We start from the raw sequence: 26,982 nt of genomic DNA on the forward strand, positions 1-26,982 counted from the left end.
GGACGGTCGAGAGTTGGAACGGTATGTGGCGGACTTCATTGAGCTATACCATCAGGTGAGCTGGCCCGACACCTGTATCGGCATTGTGTTTCTGTTGGGGCTGGACCAAGATATGATTCGTTGCGATCTCTCTGTTCATGATTTCCCGTTTGTCGAATTGGTCAATATCATTCTTTCTTTAAACTGCTCTAATTTCGAGGTAGAACAAATAGAGAATGTCAGTCCGATACATTGTCCAGTCCCCTCAGAAACACATCACATCGCACCAGCTCACCCAACGCCAAGAACCTCCACATACCGATCCAACATCTCAGACCGCCTGCCACGCCCCGAACACCCCGAAGTCCTCCTAAGCTCCATAGTCGCCCTCAGTCCTGTACCACCGGTGGCCGCCGTTCCTGATTTCCCGGCCAAGATGGCCGACGTTCCTGTTTTCCTGGCCAAGATGGCCGATGTTCCTGAGTCTCCGGTCAAGAGGGGTGCGATTAACATTATGGACATGGCGCTCCCTCTGGAGTTCTCCGCACCCATCCTCTCTGCAGAGCCTTCGCTGGTCCCACCCAGCCTTCCTGAGTCCCCGCTGGTTCCGCCCAGCCTTCCTGATCCTCCGCTGGTCCTGTCCAGCCTTCCTGAACTTCCGCCCAGCCTTCCAGTGACTGCGCCGCCAGAGCGCCCTCCAGTGACTGCGCCGCCAGAGCGCCCTCCAGTGACTGCGCCGCCAGAGCGCCCTCCAGTGACTGCGCCGCCAGAGCGCCCTCCAGTGACTGCGCCGCCAGAGCGCCCTCCAGTGACTGCGCCGCCAGAGCGCCCTCCAGTGACCGCTCGCCCAGAGCTAGCTCCTTCAGTGTCTCCGCTGGAGACGCCCAGCCCTCCTGAATCTCCGCTGGGGTCGTCCAGCCATCCAGAGCCCGCTCCTCCAGAGTGCCCTCCAGAGCCCGCTCCTCTCCCGTGATCCCCTGGGCAGGCTACGCCCGGGATTTTCCCAAGAAAATTTGGGGGGGGCTACTCCTCTGTTCCGCCATGGCCACCTGAACTGTTTACTTGGCCATGGCCTCTTGAGCCCCCAGATCCGCCATGGCCACCAGAACTGTCTCCCCGGCCATGGCTTCCTGAACTCCCCGATCCACCATGGCCTCTAGAACTGTCTCCCTGGCCATGGCTTCCTGAACTCCCCGATCCGCCATGGCCTCCAGAACTGTCTCCCTGGCCATGGCTTCCTGAACTCCCCGATCCGCCATGGCCTCTAGAACTGTCTCCCTGGCCATGGCTTCCTGAACTCCCTGACCCGCCATGGCCTCCAGAACTGTCAGCCTGGCCATTGCTGCCTAAATACCCTGATCCGCCAAGGCTCCCTGATCCGCCCTGGAGGCTCCCCCAGACCACCACCATCCTGTCCAGTAGCAGCCTCCAGGGCGCCCACCCTCCCTCCCCGGTAGTATTATCACGGCGCGAGACGCGCCTACCGGGAGGGGGGCGATCTGTCACATCCATGTTCCGTGTTTTCCCCCTAGCCTTAGTTCCTGTCTTTCCTTTTATGGTCTGTTTCCTGTTCTTGTTAAGTTAATTGGTTATTCTGTTCACCTGTGTTTGATTATTAGTCATCTGTATCACCTGTGTTTGTTATTAGTCTCACCCTTTATAAATCGTTTGTTTCTGAGTTTGCTTTGGGTTGTCTTAAAGTTATGTTTACTGGCCTTTATCTTCTTCATGTTTATGTCTAATAAACACGTTCGTTGGATCTACTTCAGTTCTCCTCGAGTTATCACTCTGGTGCCTCCCACTACCAGTAAACTGTGACAAATACATATCTATAAATTTATGTATGTTCCTTCCTGCAACCGAACATGACAAAGACATAAATCATGAGACATGAAATGCAACACAAACAGTAGTACCATTGAAACAGAAAACAAATCTTAAAAATACTGAAAAAAACTCTTGATAATATGCCTAAATATTAATACTCTGTGTTACAATACATATCTATAAATTTATGTATGAGAAAAAAAACATGTTTGTCAGCATTTTATTCAAATAATGTTTCTAGGATAGAAATTATACATAATCATGATATTAATTATATTATTCCATATATCCATAAACAGAATGTAAAATGTACTTTTTTAATGTGTGTGTGTTTTAATAGTGCTTGTGCTTAAGCTTCTTTTTTGACTGTGACCAAATACAACTGGACAATTGCACAGTTACACATTGACCTTTTCTGTTTAGACACTATCTTGACAATTTGTAAATATTTGGAAAAGTATTTTAGAATTCAGCAAACTGATGTAGAATTTGTTTGAATTTGTACATGATGAATTTCTTCTTATTTGTAAGCTTTTGTAAGATGCTTATGCCCATTAGTTTTAGAGGCCAACTTTCATGGTGACGGTTTACCTACAAATCATCTGTTTTTGTACAAGTTTTTATATGAAACTCAATACTTTCGAATTTTCATGAGTTAAACTTTTCAGTGACCCTTTATTTTAATAGTCTCCTTTAGACATTCTACTAACTATAAGTAACTTTGCAACTACATGTTTTGGTTAAGGGTTAGTAGAATAAGTGGACATGAACTTGCAAAGTAACTTATAGTCAGTAGAACCATCAAAATAAAGTGTTAGCAGATATTAAGCAGACAGTCTACTACAGGGGTCATCAAACTTGATCCTGGAGGGCCGGTGTCCTGCAGAGTTTAGCTCCAACTTACCTCAACACACCTGCCTAGAAGTTTCAAGTATACCTATTAGGACCTTGATAAGCTGGTTCAGGTGTGTTTGATTAGGGTTGGAGCTAAACTCTGTAGGACACCGGCCCTCCAGGACTGAGTGTGGTGACCCCTGGTCTACAAATACTCTAATGCAGTGGTTCTCAATCCTGGTCCTGGAGGACCCCTGCTCTGCACATTTTGCATGTCTCTCTTATTTAACACACCTGATTGAGATCTTCAGCTTGTTAGTTCAGTTCATGGATCTCTCTCCTAATGAGCTGATGATCTCAATCAGGTGTGTTAGGTAAGGGAGACGTGCAAAATGTGCAGAGCAGGGGTCCCCCAGGACCAAGATTGAGAACCACTGTTCTAATGACTGGCAGTTGACATGTTTTTGCAAAATTACTTAATGTCTAAAGTGGACTATCAAAATAAAGTGTAACCTAATAAACTTTAAAAAAAAAACAGTTCATGAATTTCCTGAAAGCTCATGACATCACCAAGTCAAGCCCTCAGTAAAGAATTCAATCAACACAACAAAATATTTAAAGAACACAATGAACAACATGAGAAAAGGATAAGGAACATGTAAGAATTATGGCAGTTTGACATTTAATTTCCCACACAAACCTGATTGTGACAAGTGGGCAGGGCTAAGAGCTATGGAAAGAGATCAAGGCTGGTGGAGTAAATGACAGTAACAATAAGGTTCAGGCTACGTTTGCATTAATCCGGATACATTTGAAAACGGATTTTCATTTGAAAAAGGATTTTCATATTAAAACACTCTCCGTCCACACTAGCGTTTCCAAGCATTTTCCAAAAGTTTCTCATCCACACTGAAACGTAGGAAGACATCAAATTCGCCTTACTGCGCATGCGTAAAGCCTCCAAAATTATACAGACGTAATAAGTTTTCACGCAATACTTCCGGTGGGATAAAACTCTAACTCTCAGAGTTAGTACTGTTAATACTGGACAGGTAGACTGAGTACACTTGAGACATTAAAATAACTTAAATAACTTGCGTACACAGGAACCCCGAGCCATGATTTTTGCTCCACACATGAAAATTAGTGTTCTCTTTGATCGTGGGAAATTTGAAATGTGTGCATTTTTCTACTCTGAAGATATCGGCAAAAGTTTTTTTTTTCCAAGGTGAGATTTTTATTTCACCATAGCCTATCCCTTTTACAATGAATAGCTTAATTATTCTTTTATAATTGTTAAACTTAACATATATCATTGCAAATGTTACTGACTTTTATGACATTGTGCCATGCAAGGACTTTTAATAATCTAGAGAAACCTGCAAGTATGTCAGTGGTTTGAGGTTGAGACAGTGTATCAACTGTACCCGGATTGGTGCACTATTGTGTTACATGCTGTTTAGTACAGTGTTAAGATAATCGGTTAAAAGTCACATTTACATATGTGCTATGCAAATTATGTGATGTTTCAACTGTCTATTATTAATGGAAAAATCACTTCATTTCAGTATCTAGTTTTTGTGTAGTGATAAAAGCAGAAAGTGTCTCTACTGTGCTCAGTCTACTCAACTAACTCTCATTAAACCATTAGCAGACTGTTAGGTTATTGTAATAGTTAGGTTTAGTGTTAATAGAATAAGTTGATGTACTTGCAAAGTTATTTATAGTCAATAGAATGTCTGTTGGGGAATCATCAAAATAAAGTGTTTGCAGATATTAAGCAGACAGTCTACTAATACTCTCATGACTGATGACTGGTAGTTGTCATGTAGTTGCAAAGTTACTTAGTAGAATGTCTTAAGTGGACTATCAAAATAAAGTGTAACATAATAAACTTTAGAAACCAGTTCATGAATTTCCTGAAAGCTGAAGACATCATCCAGTCAAGCCCTCAGAGAGTTCCATCAACACAACAGACTGTTTAAAACATATTTGACAATACATTTTCCATACAAACTTGATCGTAATAAGTAGGGTGGAGCTGAGAGCCATTGGAATGGAGCTAGGCCGGTGGAGTAAATGATAATGAGCAATACCTGCACCACACCGGTCTCAAGTCCCACGGATGTCGTTGTATTATGTATTATTGTATTATGTTTGTGCAGCAATCGTCCATGAGGAGCTGCTTTTTACTATCGTTTTGTGTTTGTTTATGTTGTGATTAAATGTATGTTAAACATCTGCTGGTTCCCACTTCCTTCTTCCTGTGACTACTAACCTTGTTAGAATGATTCAAATATTTAACCGGTTACACAGCAAACAAGTTCATTAATTGTGGCAAAGTATGTCACACTTAATGACAGATTCTCAAAAGTCTAATGGGCGAATCATCATGGTGGTGGCACGTAAAGAGTAGTTGGGACCTTTGAAGTAGTGCCACTTGATGCCATCAAGTTTGCCTGAATTTTGCCCAGATGTGTAATACATGCCGTTGAGGTTTGATGGACCACAGGCATCAAACCACCAACCTTTGGAAGAACAATATATAAAAAAAAGACAGTCACGTTAAGATAGATAGAAAGATTGAAAAAGTGTACTAGCAGGATTTTTTTATTCAAGGACAATGAAGCTTTGTGACACTGAAGAATCAACTTTGCCCCTGCACAGCTACTTACCGCCTGTAAGCATGAGTGCACACTTGCAGATGCAGTTGTCATTATCCATGTCTTTTGTGCTAAAGTCAGCCCCATTTATCACCAGACTGCTCTGTCTGCCAGCCGTGCCGCTGTAGCTCTTCAGGAACAACCTAACACAGAATGACAGACAGAGAATAAGAAAGTATAACAGAAAACAGTACCGCATTTTTTTTTTTTTTTTTTTTTTTGAAAAGTAGTGCAATGTTTAAAGGGTTTTTACAACACATGTCATCAAACAATGCTGGGTTGACTCTTGTGAAACTATTTTCTTACAGTATGAAGTTCCAATACTGTCTGTATAAAGGACAGTGAGAGCTCTCTAACATGCGTTAGAGTTTGCATGAGTTTAAATTTTAGTAAATTCACCCGACTCTCTACCTGTAATTTTGTTTCTCACTACCCAGGTAAAACTTGTCATATAGGGAGAAGGCAAATTTGCCATCCCAGTCTGTCAGCTCCAGTCTAAGAGTGTACTGCCTCTGATTGGTCAACTTGTACACCAGCTCATTTCCTAACCAATGTTCTCCAGTCAGACTCCCAAAGCCCTGAAATACACAAACACACAGACATTTGTTCCATTGAATTCTTCTGTTTAGACTTACTATCTTGAAATTTTTTTAAAGTATTTTATAATTTAGTGGACTGATGTAGAATTTTATGAATTTGTACAATCCTATTTATAAGCTTTTGTAAAATCTTCCCATGCCTTTTAGATTTAGAGGCCAACCTTCATGGTGACTCTTTACCTACAAATCATCTGTTTTTGTAGTTAGTTTTATATTAAATAGCCAGCTCAAACAATACTTTAGAATTTTCATCACATGTAGTTACGAACTTACATATTCTTATTAGCAGGGATGGGCAGTATTTTAGATAAATGTGTTTAAAATACGTATTTGAAATACAAAATACTATTTTGTATTTTGTATTGTAAAGCCTTTGGGAAAAATCTAATGTAATTTGTATTTAAATACATTAAAGGTGAGTATTTTGTATTTTCAAAATACATAAAATACTTTGTGCCTATCAACCTCTTTACCAGGGTGCTGATTTAGTTCAGACACACCCCTCCCCCAACCTTAAAGGGATAGTTCACCCAAAATTGAAAATTTGATGTTTATCTGCTTACCCCCAGGGCATCCAAGATGTAGGTGACTTTGTTTCCTCAATAGAACACAAACAAAGATTTTTAGCTAAAACTGGTGCAGTCTGTCAGCCATATAATGGGAGTGGATGGGCACCAGACCTTTAACCCTTTAGCACGTACGATCACACCCGTGTGATTTGTCTTGGCTGGTCCCTGAAGCGTACGATCACACCGGTGTGATTAGAACGTTCGCCGCATCACGTCATCAGCTGCTGAATTCAAATCGGTTTTGGCGCTTTGGCTGGCGCTGAGCCAGATCGGACGCGCTGAGTGCTTGTCATATTATCACAACTATTCAGTGTTTTCAACCATATAATGCTTATTTTAGGTTTCAGACATTTAAATACACATAAGTACTAGCAAAACCATACATTTATAGTTTGTAAAATACACACTGATGTCTATGGAAGCGGCAATAATGATCCTACAAATATATTCTGACAACATATTTTATTGATATCATATACAGATTATGCAGGTAACTATAAAGTTCACTCTCCTCTTCTCCCAGCTCACCAGAGACTTACTTTAATGTCTTTCGGGAGAAGATGATGAATTTGCGTGTTGTATGCCACAGCTCGGATTCAGCGCGAACAAACATGGCGGCGCCCATCACCCGGTATAGATCAACTAACGCGGTCATTATAAAAGTGTTTGAACTTTGAAATACATTTACTTGCACATATTTCGAAATCGGAATATCAGATATTTCATAATATAGTGAGCATGCTTGTGAATATAAATAATAAGAAAGGAAAAACGAAATAAAAGCGATCTATGTGTCTTACAGTGCTGTTGTGGCTGCGGTGTGTCACATGACGCGTCGCCATGGAAACAGTAATGCGAAACATTCTAAAATAACGGTCGCCTAAAAAAAACGTACTCGGTTACTGACGTAAATAAAAAGAAGTATCTTACGCTAGGGGAAAATCCTTTTCTGCGAGATATTGAAGCCAAAAATTATCCTTAATTTTGAAATAATGTAAAGCGCGTTGCAGCAGCATACAGACATAGGCGAAACAGCTTGCGCGCCTATTGGCTGCTCTGCGGCAACTGCAGCAGCCTATTAGAGCGAGGCCTGACGCGACGCCAGATCCAATGGGGGCATTTCGCGCCCTTTGCGTCGCTTCGCGCCCTTTTCGTAGCTTCCCGCCTAAAAGGGCGTGGTCTAGACCTATAAATATCGCTCATAGGCAGCTATTATCTGGTTTTTCATCATCAAAGCAACCAGAGCGTGCGCATGCACGGCAAGATACGCAGTACTCGTTCCCTCTCTAGAGAGAACCGAGGTTACGTCAGTAACCGAGTACGTTCTCTTACGAGAGGTCTCTCGTACTGCGTAAGAAGTATCTTACGCTAGGGGACCCAGTGTAAAACGCCGTGCATGCTGAGATCTGACACCAAAGACCCAAGGGCGAAAGCCCGGGGTTCATACAGTTCATAATCACCTATAGAACTCACAGGGAGTCCGGGGAAGAGGGAGGGGCAACGCCGCACTCTTCCACATAGTGCAGCGTCACTCAGACGCTAAGTAAACGTACATACAGGGGGGGTTACGGCCTGAGCTGACGTAAGAATAAGGGTCTTCACACAGTTTGCCCAGACACATCTTGTGCTATCACTTTCACTGTCGACCCTAGAGCTGTGCTCAGTAGACGCAGCATTCCAAGCTGATAACATCAGGTCAGACAACACTGAACATCTAGACTGACAGCAATCTGGCCTGTAAACCTTATAAATGTAGACGGAGAGGCCCAGCCCGCCGCCGTACAAATATCTTGCAAGGCAATCCCACTCGACCACGCCCACGATGAGGCCACGCCCCTCGTGGAATGTGCTCTGACACCTAGCGGGCACTGCATGCCCTTGGAAGCATATGCCAACGCAATAGCATCAACTATCCATCTGGATAAGCTCTGTTTCGACGCGGCCAGTCCCTTGGGACGCCCGTAAAACGAAACAAAAAGCTGCTCTGTCTGTCTAAAAGCAGACGAGCGAGACACGTAAGCTCGTAATGCCCTGACTGGGCATAGGAGGCTCGCGTCCGTTTCCTCATCATTGACCGGTAGGGCTGACAGCGCGATGACCTGTGCCCTAAACGGTGTGTTGAGTGATTTTGGAACGTAACCATGTTTGGGTTTGAGTATGACTTTAGAGTCATTAGGTCCAAATTCCATGCACGTCGCACTCACAGAGAGTGCGTGCAAATCCCCTATGCGCTTCACTGAAGCGAGAGCCAGCAGAAACACGGTCTTAAGAGACAGGTATTTCAAATCAATCGTCTGCAGAGGCTCGAATGGTCCACCTTTCATGGCCTCTAGTACCACAGAAAGGTCCCATACAGGGACTGTGGGAGGTCTGGGGGGATTTAGTCTTCTAGCTCCCCTCAGGAAGCGAATAACTAAATCGTTCCTTCCTATTGACTGACCTAGCGTTGTGCTCGAGAACGCTGTTATGGCCGCCACATAGACTTTGAGCGTGGACAGGGTTCTGCCCTTGTCCAGCAGCTCTTGTAGAAAGGAAAGCACCTCCATCACACCACAGTTAGTGGGTGACGAGCCGCGAGCTGCGCACCAGCCCGAAAACACTGACCATTTTGAGGAATAGAGCCGTCTCGTAGACGGGGCTCTAGCCTGCGTGATCGTGTTTAATACTCCTTTAGGGAGTTCATCATATATTCGCTGGTGGCCCAGACATGAAGGGACCACAGCTCTGGGTGAGGATGCCAAATCGAGCCGCTGGCCTGAGAGAGAAGGTCTCTCCTCACTGGTATCGGCCACGGGACAGTGCTCGTCAGCTGCATCAGCGCTGGGAACCAGGGCTGGTTTTCCCAAAACGGCGCTATCAGCAGTATTGAACATCCTTTTTCCCTGACCCTCTCTATCACCTGAGGTAGGAGAGAGACGGGGGGAAAAGCATAGAGATGACGGCGGGGCCATTCGTGGGCCAGCGCGTCTCTGCTTTTTGAGTAAAATTCCAGACAGTGAGCGTTGTTCGGAGACGCAAACAGGTCTACTTCCGCTCTGCCGAAATTTTTTCCACAGTAGTTGTACTGTCTGTGGGTGTAGAGACCATTCGCCTGCTGGAACATTGTTCCTGGACAGTCTGTCTGGCCCTATGTTTAGAAGCCCCGGCACATGCGCTGCTTTCAGCGAGCGCAGGTTGCGCTGAGCCCATACCAGGAGGCGTTCTGCAAGTCTGTATAGGTTTTTGGACCTGAGACCGCCCTGGCGATTTATATAGGAAACCACTGACATGTTGTCCGAGCGGACTAATACATGGTTCCCTTTTATTTGGGGACAGAAGCGCATCAGCGCGTTCTGTACTGCCAGCATTTCGAGGCAGTTGATATGCAGGAGCTTTTCCCGTTCTGACCACTGGCCAAAAGACGGTCTGCCCTCGAGCAGAGCCCCCCATCCCGAGGTGGACGCGTCCGTAGACACCACTTTTATTCTCGAGGAAGTCCCCAGGCTTACACCTAACTGGTACCAGTCGATTGCTCTCCACGGATTCAGGGCTGTGACACATTTCTGATTGACCGTGATACGAAGCCGACCGGGCGCCCACGCTTGACGCGGGACGCGCGCTTTTAGCCAGAACTGCAGTGGGCGCATACATAGCAGACCCAGCTGCAGAACTGATGACGCTGAGGCCATGAGACCCAGCATTTTCTGAAATTTTTTTTTGAGCGGGACAGACGCGCCGCAGCGGAACGAGCCCGCTGTGCGCTGAATGTCTGCTGCGCGCTGTGGTGACAGCCGCGCTATCATTGACAGCGAGTCCAATTCTGTGCCCAGGAAGGAAGTTTTCTGACTGGGGGACAGTGAGCTCTTCGCCCAATTGACTCTGAGACCCAAATTCTCGAGGTGATCGAGTAACATGGTCGTATGCTGTACAAGCACTGAGCGAGACTGCGCTAGAATCAGCCAATCGTCCAAATAGTTCAGTATGCGCACGCCTTTCAGTCTGAGAGTTAACGAGCGCTGCGTCCATGCACTTCGTAAATGTACGGGGTGCCTGGGACAAACCGAACGGCAGGACTGTGTACTGATATGCCTGGCCCTCGAAGGCGAATCTCAAAAATCGCCTCTGACGTGACGCTATCTGTATTTGAAAATACGCGTCTTTCAGATCCACTGACACGAACCAGTCTCCTTAGCGAACTTGCGCGAGGATTTTTCTGGTCGTGAGCATCCTGAACCGACGCTTCACCAGCGCTTTGTTCAGTTGCCTTAGATCTAATATGGGTCTGTGACCCCCGTCTTTTTTCGGTACCAGGAAATATCTGCTGTACAGCCCCCCTTCGCTTTGAGCTTGAGAAAAGGGGCTCTATGACCCCTTTGCTCAATAGTTTCGCCACTTCGGCTCGAAGCAGGTGTGCTGCTTCTGTCTGCATTGTGGTCTCGACGCGCGCTGTATAGCGGCGCGGGCGTCGGTGAAACTGTAGCGAATAGCCTCCTTTTATAATGTCCAGCACCCATTTCGAGACCCCTGGAAGCTTTTCCCATGCGTTTGCATGAATAGCTAGAGGCTGAATACGAAGCGCGCTCCGTTCTTTCATTAACGGAGTGGTTTCGGTATGCTGTGGCACCAGAGACGTGCTCGTGACATTCGGGGCGTGGGGCACGCTGATAGCGGGAACTATTATGTCTGTGTGTGGATGTGGTTGTGTGGCAACAGGCACATTTAACACACTGCAAACACCGTTCGCCTGCATACACGTTAGTTTCGTTTGTACAGAAACCTTTTGACGTGCATAATGTGATGTCTGTGGGCACTGTTAAGTGGACACGTTTACCACATGTGAAGCGCAATCGATCTGAGCCGATTTTATGTGCGCAGGGTCTGTATGACAGGTTGTGCTTGTGTGTAGAAATGGGCACTGGAGGAGTGGGCATTTTGACTACACGTGAAACACCATCGGCCGTGGCCGGGACTCCAGAAAATACACTCTATTGGGGGTTTATCTGGGTAGCCGTGAAAACAACCTTTGTGTGCAGGCAAGCGGGCGACAGAACCGGCTTGTTGGCTGCAGCAAACACTGGAACAGTCACATTTAACACACTCCAAACATCGTTCGCTTGCATGGAGCGAATGCACGCTGATTTCATGCAAAACGTGCTCGTGATATTTGAGGCATGGGGCACGCTGATAGCGGGAACTATTATGTCTGTGTGTGGATGTGGCTGTGGGGCAGCGGGCACATTTAACACACTCCAAACAACGTTCGCCTGCGTAGAGCGAATGCACTTTTGGTTTCGTTTTCACAGAAACCGTTTGACGTGCATAATGTGGTGTCTGTGGCCACTGTGAAGCGGGCATATTTACCACGAGTGAAGCGCAATCGATCCGAGTCAATTTTATGTGCGCTGTGCTTGTGTGTAGAGATGAGCACTGGTTAGTGGGCATTCTTACACGTGAAACACCATCGGCCGTGGCCGGTTGTGAAGCGCAATCGATCTGTGTCGATTTTATGTGCGCTGTGCTTGTGTGTAGAGATGAGCACTGGTTAGTGGGCATTCTTACACGTGAAACACCATCGGCCGTGGCCGGTTGTGAAGCGCAATCGATCTGTGTCGATTTTATGTGCGCTGTGCCTGTGTGTAGAGATGAGCACTGGTTAGTGGGCATTCTTACGACACATGAAACACCATCGGCCGTGGCCGGGACACCAGACAATACACTTTATTGGGGGTTTATCTGTGTAGCCGTGGGAACGACTTTTGTGTGCAGGCAAACGGGCGACGGAGCCGGTTTGTTGGCTGCAGAAAACACTGGAACAGTCACATTTCCTGGAACTGGACGAGCGAATAACTTTGGTGGGGGTCCGGCAACAGCGGGACTCGTACACCGTCGATTTCCCAGTTGTGCTAGGATGATTTTGGAGGCTCAGGTTTCAACTCAATCCTGGGCCGCGGGCCGTGTCTGGCGGGGCGGCGGCCAGACGAGAAAAACGTCAGAAAGCGTTAACCACGGGTTCCTCTCAGCAACGGTGAGAGACCATGTTACGCAGCGCTGACGCGGCTAGGCGGCGGCGAAAGCGCGGCGAAGCAGGTTTGACGTCTGACGGCAAGCTTTAGAGGGGAGGGCCGACTTAGCACGCCGTCCAGCGGAGGGCAGACATAAGTGGGCTGCTATCGCCTCTTCTGAACAGCATGCGCGTTCCCGCTTTGGCGGGAAACGGAAATCCTCTTCCTCCTTCATGGCCCCCCTCGTCAGCGGCGTCGATGGAAGCGGTGGCATACAGCGGCCGCTTTACGTCCGGAACAGAGGCTGACGAGGTCGATGAAGCAGGCGGGCAAACCGGCGAGCTTTGTCGGCTGGGGGAAGTCTCCGGGGCCCGCTGGGCACGGCGCTTTTTACGGCGCTACACCGTGGCGGGCGGGGGAGCAGTCTCAGTGAAGAAGGCAAGGCAAGTCCTCAGAGTCACCATTGGCATCTGCACGAGCCGTATGAAGGCATCTTTAAAAAGACGCTTTGCTCGCAGCGGCGACACACACTGTAGATTATAAAGGATATAGGCGCCGGAAAGCGCAGCAGGAAGGCACGGAAGGCGGCGTGGCCAGCAGCTTCAGTGGCTCGTCCCGCTGAGATGCTTGCAGTCAAACGGCGGCTTCTTATCCGGCTCCAGCGATGCGTGTGCTTCGCTTGAAGGATGAAAAATCAGATAATAGCTGCCTATGAGCGATATTTATAGGTCTAGACCACGCCCTTTTAGGCGGGAAGCTACGAAAAGGGTGCGAAGCGACGCAAAGGGCGCGAAATGCCCCCATTGGATCTGGCGTCGCGTCAGGCCTCGCTCTAATAGGCTGCTGCAGTTGCCGCAGAGCAGCCAATAGGCGCGCAAGCTGTTTCGCCTATGTCTGTATGCTGCTGCAACGCGCTTTACATTATTTCAAAATTAAGGATAATTTTTGGCTTCAATATCTCGCAGAAAAGGATTTTCCCCTAGCGTAAGATACTTCTTACGCAGTACGAGAGACCTCTCGTAAGAGAACTCACTCTTTGGGGTTAGATAGAATATTTTAAACTCACGTGTGAAAAGGTTCAAAGTTAAAAAAAAAAAAACATGCACAGACAAATCCAAATTACACCCTGTGGCTCATGATGATACATTGATGTCCTAAGACACGAAACGATCGTTTTTTGTGAGAAAATGAACAGTATTGATATAATTTTTTACCTTTGATACACAGCAATGTCCATCTGTCCTGAGCATAAGCTTATCATTCGGTTCGTTACATGGACGCGCTCTGGCGAAGAATACGCAAACACTGTAAGGGGAAACCGGTGAAGAAACAAAGTCACCTACATCTTGGATGCCCTGGGGGTAAGCAGATAAACATCAAATTTTAATTACTCATTTTTAATACTCATGCACGTGAGCTGCCTGCAGCAGAGTCAGCATTGGATCAGCGACTTTTCTCAATTTTCTGCATTAAAGGGATAGTTCACCCAAAAATGAAAATTTGATGTTTATCTGCTTACCCTCAGGGCATCCAAGATGTAGGTGACTTTGTTTCTTCAGCAGAACACAAACAAAGATTTTTAACTAAAACCGGTGCAGTCTGCAGCCAAATAATGTGAGTGGATGGGCACCAGACCTTTAAAAGTAAACAAAAACATGCACAGACAAATCCAAATTACACCCTGCGGCTCGTGACGATACATTGATGTCCTAAGGCACGAAACGATCAGGTTTTGCGAGAAACTGAACAGTATTTATATCATTTTTACCTTTGATACACAGCTACGTCCATCTGTCATGAGCACAAGCTTTTCATCAAGCTCGTGACATGTGAACGCGCTCTGGCGTAGTATACGCAAACACCGTAAGGGGAAATCAGTGAAAAGTCCCGGATGAGTTTGCGCAAGCAAACGTAATCTTTTAGCTTTAAATCGGATCGAACAATCAGGATAAGAGCAACTTATTACCATTTTGAATAGCCGCTATACCCACAATCTCTGTGCACTGTGTAAACAATGAGTGTAGTTTACATGCGACAGATTGCTTCCAGTGTTTGCGTATACTACGCCAGAGCACGTTCACATGTCATGAGCCGGATGCTAAACTCTTGCTCAGGATAGATGGATGTGGCTGTGTATCAAAGGTAAAAAAACTATATAAATACTGTTCAGTTTTTCGCAAAAAACGATCGTTTCGTGTCTTAGGACGTCAGTGTATCGTCACGAGCCGCAGGGTGTAATTTGGATTTGTCTGTGCAAGGTTTTTTTTTTTACTTTTAAAGGTTTGGTGCCCATCCATTGCCATTATATGGCTGACAGACTGCACCGGTTTTTGTTAAAAATCTTCGTTTGTGTGTCTATCAACTTTGTGTTATTGAGTTCTTGTTACTGAGTTGAAGTCATGATGGAGATAAAACGTAATAAAAGATGTTTGGGGGGGGGGTAGTTTTGAAGGGAAGAAGGGAAGATCATTTCTAATCAGTAGTACACATCTAAATGTTTTTGTTTTGCATTTAGAATATGTCCAGATATATTTCAGCCTAATAGGGATGCATGCACTTGATGGCCAATTTCACATGTATTTTGTGTATTTTAAAAATACAAAATACTGTATTTGTATTTAAATATATTTTTACACAGTATTTTGTATTTGTGTTTAAATAAATTTTTCCACTCAGTATTTTGTATTTTTATTTTAAATACATTTCTATGTATTTATGCCCATCTCTGCTTATTAGAATGTCTAAAGTGGACTATCATAATAAAGTTTTATCACTGTTTCTACTCAATAAATCTAACACACAAAAACCCTCTGAAATGTAACATCTTCATTGGGATACAATTTGTTACATTGCCTAGTTCAACCTAGTCCTGTGAGAATTCAAGATTATAATTTGACTGTAATAACTGATGGTGAATTTGTATGAATTTTGTACGTTTTCATGCATGCCTACCAGGAACAGATTACTAATTCATGGAATATGTTGTTTTTCCCCCTAGCATGTCATGTAATGGGCTATGTATTTCTCTCAATTTAATTCTTAGAATATTGAGTTAGTGTTTGACAAAAGTCAAACTCCATAACTTTTTTTTCATAAAGTCTTCAAGGAGAAGTTCACTTCCAGAGCAAACATTTACAGATGATTTACTCACAGAAATTATGTTTTTTGAGGAAAACATTTCAAGATTTCTTTCCACATAGTGGACTTCTATGGTGCCCCCAAATGATGCGCCCCCAGCAATGTAGGATGATTTTGAAGTTGGAGGAATAATGAGATGGGAGTTTTTCTAGCTAGACAAGACAAGCATTTGATAACCAATCCTGTCGCTAGATAAGACCCTTCTTCCTCTGCTGGGATCATTTAGAGCCCTTTGAAGCTGCATTTAAACTGCATTTTGAAAGTTCAAACTCAGGGGTACCATGGAAGTCCACTATATGGAGAAAAGTCCTGAAATATTTTCCCCAGAAAACATAATTTATTTACATCTGAAGAAAGAAAGACATGAACATCTTGGATGACAAGGGGGTGAGTACATTTAATTAATTTTAATGTAAATTTTTGTTCTGAAAGTGAACTTCTCCTTTAAAAGCATTTGTTTTGTGACAGCTGCACTGTATCATGGAGATATTACCCATAAAAGGATCAGAATGTGAGAATTGGCTTGTCCGTACTATAGGCAAATCATGTCTCTCAATGAGCCAAATCAAGATGGCAGTTGCTATATGCCTCTTTGTGTGTGCCAGGCTATTCACTTCTGGGAGTTATGCCAGGCCTCGATCAGCACTGCTAATAAGTACAAACCGACCAGTGAGTTGTTCTTTCAATATCCTTTGTACTCCTGAACTGCACTGCTGGCTTTCTTTGTTCAAAAATGATGTGCCCTAATATGTTTTTACAAGACCTTAATCGTAATTTCAGTCAGAGGAATAATAAACCTTGCTGGAGTCCAGTGACATTTATTGGCATTTCTAATATCTTAATAACTTATTGGTTCACTCCATAAGACTGCATTTTACCATTTTATACTCCTTCCAGGTTTTGTGGAAGTCCAACGTTCCATCTTTCCTCAACTGTATGACAGTCCAGCCCCCACCAGCACTTTCCATGTTGCAATAAACCTAGTAGGATGAGACACAACAGGATAAGATAGAGGCTTATGACATTTATGCTCCTTAAATTCAGAGAACAGTACTTAAAAAGCTGATAGTAAGCATAAAAGTATATTGTTTGAGTGGAAAATGATCTTACAATGTAAACAAATCAAAATGACCATCAAAAGCTACTTGAATTTATGAATACTGATGATCTACTTAATCAGGAATTACATTTAAGATGTTGAATTACTGCAAGTTAAAATTACTACTGCAGATTCACAATTTTCCACTTAAGGTAGCATAAATTTGGCAGATTAATTTTTGAAATAGTACATTGCTCTTTTGCTAATATGGGCATCGACCAGATTAAATGTAATGATGGGCATGCCACTGAAAGCACCAGAACTCAGAAATAAGTTACAAGGCCAGTACAAGCAGTCTGAGTTCTGGAGTGCAGCATTCACCCAGCTGTTACTCTGAGAGTTCAGCCAAGGATATTTCCAGCTCTTGCTTTTCCTGAGTTAGCCAATGCCTGATACAGTGTACTCTGACACAGATATACTGTAGGCTGATTACTCCAGTAAAAACAAACATAAGATTTCTAATTTTTGTGCATGGTTATGACTTTAGTCAGTGTGTTGCCCATGTTTTATTCTAAGTCTATGCTATACAGGTTGAAACTATTATAAAACTCAACAGCCACTGTTGTGCCTGCATATTAATTCTCTTCAATGTCATATCTTATGTAATATACTACACCAAAGTCTAAACCTAAACCGCTTTTGGGTGTAAGCAGAGTAGAATGTGATCATACAATGTACAAATAAACATACATGTGATCATACAAATTCGCCACCAATACTCCAGTTTTCATTGCCAACAGAGTATGTTGGTAATGTGGAAAGCACCACAAAAAACAGTAGGTAGATTCTAAAGTAAAAGTCAACAACAATATACTTCTTCACAGCTGTCTATTCACTTATGGAAGGAGGAAGTATTTAATCTAAATCTAAAAATGTACAAACTTCCCTTTAGATGGAAAGTAATGTTATGCATGGGGAAACATCCACCCCAAAACATGACAATGTAACACTTTTGGCCTGATTCCTGTAGCTGTGTTATCAGATCCCATTTAGACTGACCTTATGCATGTCTTGCATGCTAATGTAGATGGTGTAAATTCCACTCCTGTTAAATCCAGCCCGGAAGAGTTCGGCACAGTCTCTGTATTTTCTCTGCTCATCCATTTGTTTGAAAACATTTGGACTCACTGCTTCAAACAAGCATAAATATAAAAAGTAAAGACTGCATTCAGTTTTTGTTTTTACAGAGAGAACTACATCAACCACAAATACTTGTTGTTCAGCCTTGTAACTATACAAATTAGACATTTGCAACTGAATCCAAAAAAGCTTAAGTGAATGAATCCATCTCTATATATGTGACTTGCTCTAACTGCTCAGCCTCATATGTCAGTGTATGGAGGTTGAAGTGGGACGTGGGAAGTGTGCGGCTCTGTGACATTTCACGCAATCTTTCAGATCCAAGTAAAACTTGGCAGCAAAGAAGGTTATTTATGGTCTGCAAGGATCCTGATGTGGGCCAGTCACATTTGAATTGATGGAAAGCAGACAGATTTTAAGAAATTAATCATGGGATATGACAGTACAATACACTGTTTGTGACCTCACAAATGTAAGAATATGTTGTGGAAACAAATTCTTAACAGATTCTCCATGGCATCTTGTATTTTTTGATGCAGTGTGTAACTCTATCACCAATGTGTTTACCTTTGTTCTTTGAGCACAGTTTAAGCAGATCATTGATGGTACTATGCAGTTGTAGTTGCTCACGGTAGAGGGCGCTGTTGTTGGTGATGACCTGCTCTAGATTGAGCTCCAGGCTCTGTATTGAAGAGCTCTGGGATGCCAGGAGTCTCTGGAGTTCTGTCCGCTCACTATTTATCCAACCCAATTCTGCACGATGACGTGCCTCAATGTTATGCATACGCTGCTCTAGGGTGCTGAACACAGATATGAATAGAACAGTGTTGCTTTCAACAATTTCCAGAAAACAACAAGAACAAAATTTATCTCCAAATAAAGGTTCAAGCGCTTTAAGGCATTTAAGCAATATGAAAAAAAGATAATATGAAAAATATATATATTTTTTTTGTTTGTTTATGACTGTTATAGTGCCACCTATGATTGGATTTGATCGTACAATGGGAAGATCTAGTGTATGCATGAATCTATGACCAATTTCTAAGGTCATTTACCAAAGAAAACACCACCAAGTGGCCAAGCTCCGCTATTTTTTCAGAGTTCTTTCATAAGTGTTTTTTTTTTTTTTTTTTTAATGAGTTCTTTCATAAGTGTCGTGAGTTTGGTGAAGATATCTCATTCCACTCAGGAGTTATAGGCCTGCCGTTGCGACGGCGAGTCAAAAGTTCACACTTTTTTATATAATTATTGATATTCACTTTTCAGAAACTCTTTCTGCATGTATTTGGTTCTGATCGCTAAAAACTTAGGACTAGTTTGCAAGTAGGTTTTTCAAAAAAACAAAATAGCCAATAAGCAAATTGGATTCCAATGACATAAGACACTTAAGCCTGTAACTAACAGTTTAGGAGTTATGAGTGACTATGTACTTTTGAACGCTGTAGTCTCCCTGCCAGGCCGATTGGTGTGAGTCTTAGTGACGTTGTAGATGGTATGAGTACTACCATCCCTCCAAGTTTGAAGTCTCTACGACTTACGGTTTGGTCCGCCTGATCAGTTTTACATGGAGATTTCTGACACTTGGCCATTCTGAAAATTTCAGTAGTGTTTCAGTGCTATGCGCTTGAACCTCTAAAAAAAGTGTAAGTGAAAGATGTGTCAAAAAAAGTGCCAAAAAAGTGTAAATGAAAGACACTCTACTCTGTTTTCTCCCAAAGTTGGTTGATCTCACTGGTTTGCTGAAGCAGATTGTTCTCAAGTTTGTTGGAGGACAAGGAGTTTTCCAATGACTGAATCTCCAGTCTGGAAGTCTGATTAAAAACCTGTTATGTAATGATATATTAGTTGAGTTTTTATTAGAGACTTTTCAGTTTCATAGTTCCCTGTAGCTAACAACACACTACAAAACAGTATCTAATTAAGTAAATTCATGATTTTCCAAGAAAACCTCTGAGCCAATATTAGCATGTTATGATTAATGCCTTTGGACATTTTGGATATGTATTCACACCTGTGTTTCCATGTCTGTTAGTCTCCTGATGTGTTGGGTGGACTGGGAAAGCAGTTTGGTGCCAAGATCCAGCATGGCTGTCATTTCACTATGTACAGCACTATTCTGCAGGTGTGTTGTATCTTCTGTCAGACTGTCCTTTACAAAGACCTCAATCTGTATGCAAAAACACAGGCAGAGAGAAAGAGTGAACAGGAGAATAACATTCATTCATCTTTATATATGGTTATATATAAATACTTGCAGCTTTACTGTATGTGAGATTGAATCAGCCTGGTCTGAATCAGCAGCTACACACACTCTGAATGAGATGATATTTATTATATTTTATTGTCAATTTTCTCATTTTAAAGTGTGGGAACCAAATAGAAAAAAACAATGAGGAATCTTAATCGTAATACCTCAAACACCCAATGCATCATTAGTAATGTCTTTTTGCGAAATACTTTTAAATATGATGCCCAGTACCTCATTCTTGAAGGGGAATTGGGATAAAAACTCCATTGAATGAGGAATATTTATCTAAAACCTCCAGTTAAAATAACAAAACAGCTGCAAGACAAAGTTTATTTGTAATCCCATGTTGGTGATAAAATGTAGACATATTTGTTAGCTCTGGCAATCTGCATGAAAACTAAGCTGCGGTTGTGCTTTTGCAGAGATCCCAAAATGATGGACTGTGTTCAGCTGGATCACTTCTACACACAGGCATTAGTCCACTTTTGATTCTCTTGGCATTTCAATTAATCCTAAACGTGTCTGTGTCACTATTGACACCCATAGTTATAATTCCAGTACTTGTAGTCATATGAGTGTGCAGCATGACTTTAAATGGGTCAGTGACTTGAATATAAATCATGAGTATGATTTTAATTTCTGTATTAAAACTTTACTGATGTTTATCTTTGAAAAATCAAGTCATGTTGTGCAATCAAAATGCAGAAATGTGCTGTGAAATAAAAGCCAAAACTTAGCACTTTTCTTACACAATATCAGATAATTCAATTTTTTTATGACAAGGCAATGTTAGTTCACAATGTAGAATGTCAAGCGGTGCAAAACTTAACATTAACATTTCTGAATAATATTTTTGTATTTTTGTGAAACATTTTTATTCGGTTTTATTAATCAATTGCTGATTTTGTACTTTTGCCCACTGACAAAGAAATGTTTTAATCATAGGTTTATTTTAACAGTGGGAGACAGAATAACAACAAAAACATCCAGAAAAAATGCATTTCAAAAAAGATATAAATTGATTTGCATTTTAATGAGTGAAATAAGTATTTGATTTCTTATCAATCAGCAAGATTTCTGGCTCCCAGGTGTCTTTTATACAGGTAACGAGCTGAGATTAGGAGCACTCCCTTTAAGAGAGTGCTCGTAATCTCAGTTTGTTACCTGTATAAAAGACACCTGTCCACAGAAGCAATCAATCGATCAGATTTTATGACCCCAAGAGCACCATCCCCAGCGGAGGTGGAAACATTATGCTTTGAGGGTCTTTTTCTGCTAAGGGGACAGGACAACTGCACCACATCAAAGGGACGATGGACGGGGCCATGTACCATCAAATCCTGGGTGAGAACCTCCTTCCCTCATTGAAAATGGGCCGTGGACGTATATTTCAGCATGACATTGACGCAAAACACACGGCCAAGGCAACAAATGAGTGGATCAAGAAGCACATTAAGGTCCTGGAGTGGCCTAGCCAGTCTCCAGACCTTAATCCCATAGAAAATCTGTGAAGGGAGCTGAAGGTTTGAGTTGCCCATTGTCAACCTCAAAACCTTAATGACTTGGAGAGGATCTGCAAAGAGGAGTGGGACAAAATCCATCCTGAGATGTGTGCAAACCTGGTGGCCAACTACAAGAGACGTCTGACCTTTGTGATTGTCAACAAGAGTTTTGTCACCGCAGTTCTGACCTGAAATGTCCGTTGAGTGGCACTTAACTCTAAAGCTTTGTGATGTTTTAAAATAACATAGCATCTGCACTACACCTAAATCTACACGATAGTGTGAACAAAAGCGAAAGAGACATAAAAACAGAACCATGTTTTAACCCTTTCACAGAATTCGTACCCAAGGATCCTAAGTCCAATTCCATGCCGACTGAGCTACCAAACAAGCTTGTTAAGTCTGTAAAGTGAAACATATGAAGCTGTAACAATAACTGTGTACAAAAACGATTACAAGTCCTCACTGTTTTACCATCTTTAGTGCTCATTTTTGTTGAAAACTGCAGTGATATGTACTTATTGGTACATATTTCGCATCTTGCGAAAAAAAAATTCTACAGGTACAGGTTTGTCATGAGATCAGTTAGTTTAAATTTCTTCATTGTGATCAGCCTTACTGTATGTCACTAAACTAAATGTGGTTCAGGGCAGGTCTCTGTTTCTTTTGCAGTCAAATTCTACCACACCAAACCATTTCTACATTACCTTGCTTTGTGTACATAAACGCTGTCATATTGGGACAGAAACTCCATTCTACTAAAATGTCTTGGAAATTTCATGGCTGTATGCTTGATTTTGTACACATGCCAGTAATGGTTGTACCAGAAACAAATACCATTATATAATATTTTACCCAAGCACTTATCAGTTACAAATTGAATATATCAAAACATGTAATGATATTATGACACTTCTGCTTACTCTGACTAACAAAGATAATTTGAACATCCCACAGAGCACCGCTTCAGGACTGGCACATTCTCTGGGTTGCTTATCAGCACTTTGTACAGTGTTTACAGGAAGAGATATTTTCAGCTGCTCTCAGTGAGATGGAGTCCAAGATGTATAAATACTCGCTGCATTGAAGTGATAGCTGTATGTCCTCTGGGCCTGGAGTGCATAACACTCAGCTGAAGTGTTGTAACAGGATGTGTTTATCTAGTGTCCTGCATCCTAGTAAGATTGTGCTAACTGGACCTAATAGCCACAGGCAGGGATTAAACAAGTCACAATCTTTTTTCAGAGTATATCAGTGCTAAGAGAGCAGGGGCTGTGATTTACAAACCTGTAGAAGACAAGAAGACTTTTCAATAGGTCAAGATAATACAGAAACCAGAAGCATTAGTGTGCTATCTGAGGTAAATCATCATAAATTATGTTTAATAGCAGTCTGGGATGGAAATAATGGTGATGAAATTACATTTGCAACATATAGTACAGTATAACATCATAAAACAGCCAACTTTTTGTCTTACTAAGGATAATTTCATATCTAGCATAGCGTCAAAGAGTCTCAAGAGATTCATACAGTGGAACGTCAAGTGGATTTACTGACTAAAAATACATTATGTTGGCATACAGTGGAAGTATGAAAGTTTATTTCATTATTTCATATTTTATTTTCATATTAGTTATAAAACTGGGTATTTGCTGCAGTGTTTCAATCTTCAGTCCTCTTATTTCACATAGAACATAGTCTCTAAGGGATGGTTGAAAGCTCACGCAATGCTCACTGCTCACTGTTTTGGCTCAAATTGAAATTGAAAAGGGGACAGAGGGTGTTTTCTTAGGGACAGATCAAGTCTCCCCCAAGAGCCTAGAAACACACAATCCAGCCCATTGGGGAACCCGCTCACTTAAGAAAGCTCTGATGAAGTGCTTAACCGATAGGAATGCATAAAATCAATTTTGAAGGTGTGGAAGGAGCCATGTCAGTTTAAAATCAAGAGGGAATACAGCAGTCCAGTTGTGCATACAGCAATGGGAAGCGCATTTGCATTGGTCAGCAGATGCTCCACAAGGAAATGAAAACATATATAAACATATGGTCCAAATTTGTATTAAATTCAATTGGTTGCTTACCGTAAGAGTGCTTTTTTGACCCAGTTGAGTAGAACTTTTTTAATAATAGTAGTATTTTAATAGTAGTATTAAAATAACTACTATTGTCTTAAAGTGGATGGACTATTCATAAAGTCGACTATCAAACATTATGGTAAATTAAAACTTTAATGTCATTCTCTTAGAATTGTATGTTAATGAGGTTGCAATTTAGTACATTTAAAATATATTAACTTTGAATCATATATCAAATAACACAACATTTAAAATATAATTAAGAACTTAACATGTGCTTCATGTTAGCCAACAAGTGTACTTCTATAACCCATTAGAAAATATAATTAATGTTTTTTTTGTTGTTGTTTTTTTGTTTTGTTTTTAGTTTTGATAGACACTGCAGGTACACGGTCAATACAATTAAGCACACTTCTTTTTCACAAGCGGCCTCTAGTATGCATGTAGGCATCCTGTCACTTTATACAATGCCACAAGCACACCTCTCAACCCTTGACCTGGGTCACTGTGTGAAGAACAAAGAATTTAGTGTCAGTTCTTTGTGCAGTCTGGACAAAAAAAATATCTTGCAATACAAATTAAGCAATGCTGATGTCTATGACTGGGAACCTACTGGGAATGTAGAATGAAACACTTTAGACACATGAACACTGGATTTAGTTTGTATGATAGTTATGATATTTAACAATCAGTAAACAGTGAAAAACCTTAAATTAATGCATTAAAGCTACTTTATAATGCATTAAGGATTTAAATGAAGTGTAACCAAACTATTTTATGTTTTGTTGGATTGGTGGTAAATTTGTATGAATTCATGAGATCTGAGCTATTAAATATAAAGAGTGAATTTATTTCTGTAAACAAAATGTGAATGAATAAATAAATTAATAAATTAATGAATAAAAGAATAGTTGAAGGTCTACCCATACATCTAACCTCTCAGTTGGATGATACAAAAATGTATAAATTATATTGTATAAATTCATAAGAATTTGCGACTACTTCTTTCTGGTCCTTGAATTTGATTGGCTGAGAGGAGTGCAATATTCTAGTGATTTTGCTTGCAGTGTTTCTCACAGCAAGTGTACCTGACACCCAAATTCTATAATTTTATAAATAATGCTGTTTTTTGTGTTATAAAATGTAGTTTTAAGAGTTTTTTTAGGTAAGAATGTACTTGTTTAGACTTGTTATTATGCAGTTTGGTAATAAAGATAAAGTCTATTTGAAAATTTGCTTTAATGTTCGGAGATATACAAAACTGGAGGATTTTCTGAATGTATATAATTGTATAAGTTGTATAGGTGGGATTTTAAAAGGAAAATTTATAAAAGATGAAAAACTTAAATTAGGCAGAATCAGTAAATTGTAAATAATTTATTATTATTGTGTGAATAATATGTAATCATGCAATCAATGGCAAAGTAACTGTAGTCTGATTCTGAGTATTTTAAAATGTCATTTAATTTAATTACAAGCACTTAATTTTTGGAATATGATTACATAATTAGTTACTATCCAGCTCTGTATATATGATAAAATTATGATCATTTTGGTTAGAGTATGCTGCAATAGACTGTAACACGAAAAGCAGGAAATGAGGCTGATCAAATCCTCAACTGTCAAGCTGTTCCCCAAAGTAATGCCTGACATTTTATAAATGCCTGAGACTGAACAGACACAGAAATGATCGATTCAGAACTGAGCCTGAAGTGTTTCATTCTTATGTGTGCTCTGGGATTTAAACCCACTTTACAACAAAAACCTTCAGTAATATGCTAGATAAATGTGTTCTGCAAAATTACACAATTTATTTGTACATTAAATATGCCTAAATTAGATGTCTTGTCATTTGTACAGCGATGCTGCAGAATTTGGGCTTTCCAAAGAACCTTTTAGTGAAAAGAACCATTTTTTTTTTCTTAGTGTGAAAAACATTTTGATAATATCGAGAAACCTTTTTGCACTATAAAGAACCTTTAGTACAATAAAGAGATTTCATTGATGTTAAATGTTCTTCACTGAGCAACAGATGCCGATAAACGATCTTTATTTTTAAAGAGTGTGTGATCCATTCACTCTCCACTAGCAGTGCTTTGGTCAACAACAGCACATTAAATGTCATGTTGACTTACCTTTTGAAGCCAGTGGGTATAATTTTCCATGGCAAGCTCCAGGTGTTGGATCTGCTGGTTTAAGCGGCTTTGCTTCCCCTGTGGAGATTCTTTCTGGACACTGTTACCTCCATAATTACCATCTTGTCCTTCTGGCCAGCTACCAGTCCTGCTCTCCTCAGGTTCTGGCAAAATGAAGGTGTAGCTACATTCTCCATGCTGAACAGAGTTTAAATGCTGACTGGTGCCACCAGAAACATCTGCTAATTTGTCCACAGGTAAATCTTCAATGCTCGATGTCCTCACCAGCAATAAAGTCAGATGCAGAAGAACATCAATCTTCATCTTTATGATAAAGCTGGTATATATCTTCTTTTACAGACTAAATGAGTGATCATCTCTAAATAAACGTGTTTAGAATATACAGAGAAGCCATTTTTGTCCAGACACTACATATAATTGCTGTTCTTAAATTGAAGTGTTTACCATTAAGACGCCAATCCTCTGACCTGCTCCAGTACCACAGAACAAGTGATTGCCACAAAGTAGATTTCAAAGCGAACTCCAGGCATGTGCTGTATGTGTGTGAGAGAGGGAACAGTGGGTTTTGTAGACTGTGTGTTCAGACAAGAGACGGCTGGTCAGTGTGCGTGTGTGTGTATTTTAAAGGGGTCTGAGTGTTGTAAGAGTAAACTGCAGAGAGACTGTGTGACTGTGCAAGAATGTGAGCGAGAGTATGTGTGTCAGTGTGTGTGTGTTCACTTTTATAGCAGAAATAGACACGTAAGACAAGTGCATTTACCTCTATATAGTGCAAAGATGATGCTTGATTAATGATGCGATGATTAATGGTTTGGCAGAATATTAACCTCAACTAGAAAAATGTGAATACTGTAGGTATGTACAAGTATTTACGAAACTCAAGATTCAGTATAGGGACAATTTTGACAAACAAAGTTGACAGTAGCCAGTGACTTAGAACAGAAAATTATTATTATTAATTATACTATTGAAGTCAATGGCTAGCGTCAATTGTTTGGTTACCAACATTGTTCAAAATATGTTCTTTTGTGTACTTTTGTTGAAACAAGTAGAGGGTAAGAAAATGATTACAGAATTTTTTATTTGTTTGGTTGACTAATCCCTTTAACACTGATTATAAATAAATAAGAGGTAAATGTACAGATTTAGCCTCAATGAAAAACCCTCTTTTGCGAATTCCCTTAAACAATCATTTACACTACAGTGTATAATACTAAGGCAACTTTTTT

At 41.4% G+C, this 26,982-nt stretch overlaps 1 protein-coding gene across 1 annotated transcript; it reads right to left on the minus strand.

Annotated features, from left to right (window-relative positions):
- Positions 1 to 2,116: 2,116 nt before the first annotated feature.
- LOC141342373 (angiopoietin-1-like) lies at positions 2,117 to 26,309 on the minus strand. The gene is made up of 9 exons (XM_073846812.1): positions 25,733 to 26,309; positions 19,781 to 19,936; positions 19,471 to 19,592; positions 18,337 to 18,569; positions 17,689 to 17,816; positions 16,469 to 16,570; positions 5,715 to 5,881; positions 5,316 to 5,446; positions 2,117 to 5,168 (listed from the first exon to the last, which is right to left on the minus strand). Exons 1-9 carry the CDS (start codon positions 26,054 to 26,056, stop codon positions 5,008 to 5,010), a joined length of 1,524 nt encoding a protein of 507 aa, XP_073702913.1. The 5' UTR covers positions 26,057 to 26,309; the 3' UTR covers positions 2,117 to 5,007.
- Between the last annotated feature and the right edge of the window lie 673 nt (positions 26,310 to 26,982).

The sequence above is a fragment of the Garra rufa genome, chromosome 9, assembly GCF_049309525.1.
Source record: "Garra rufa chromosome 9, GarRuf1.0, whole genome shotgun sequence".
Lineage (NCBI taxonomy): Eukaryota > Metazoa > Chordata > Actinopteri > Cypriniformes > Cyprinidae > Garra > Garra rufa.

Bases quoted from the DNA above. Each gene is read 5' to 3' on its own strand.
- LOC141342373 (XM_073846812.1), bottom strand. From the start codon at position 26,056: ATGAAGATTGATGTTCTTCTGCATCTGACTTTATTGCTGGTGAGGACA. The intron at 19,937-25,732 runs GTAAGTCAACAT...TTTTGCATACAG, and splicing joins ATACCCACTGGCTTCAAAAG to ATTGAGGTCTTTGTAAAGGA. The intron at 18,570-19,470 runs GTAGAGTGTCTT...ATCTGTGTTCAG, and splicing joins CAACTTTGGGAGAAAACAGA to CACCCTAGAGCAGCGTATGC.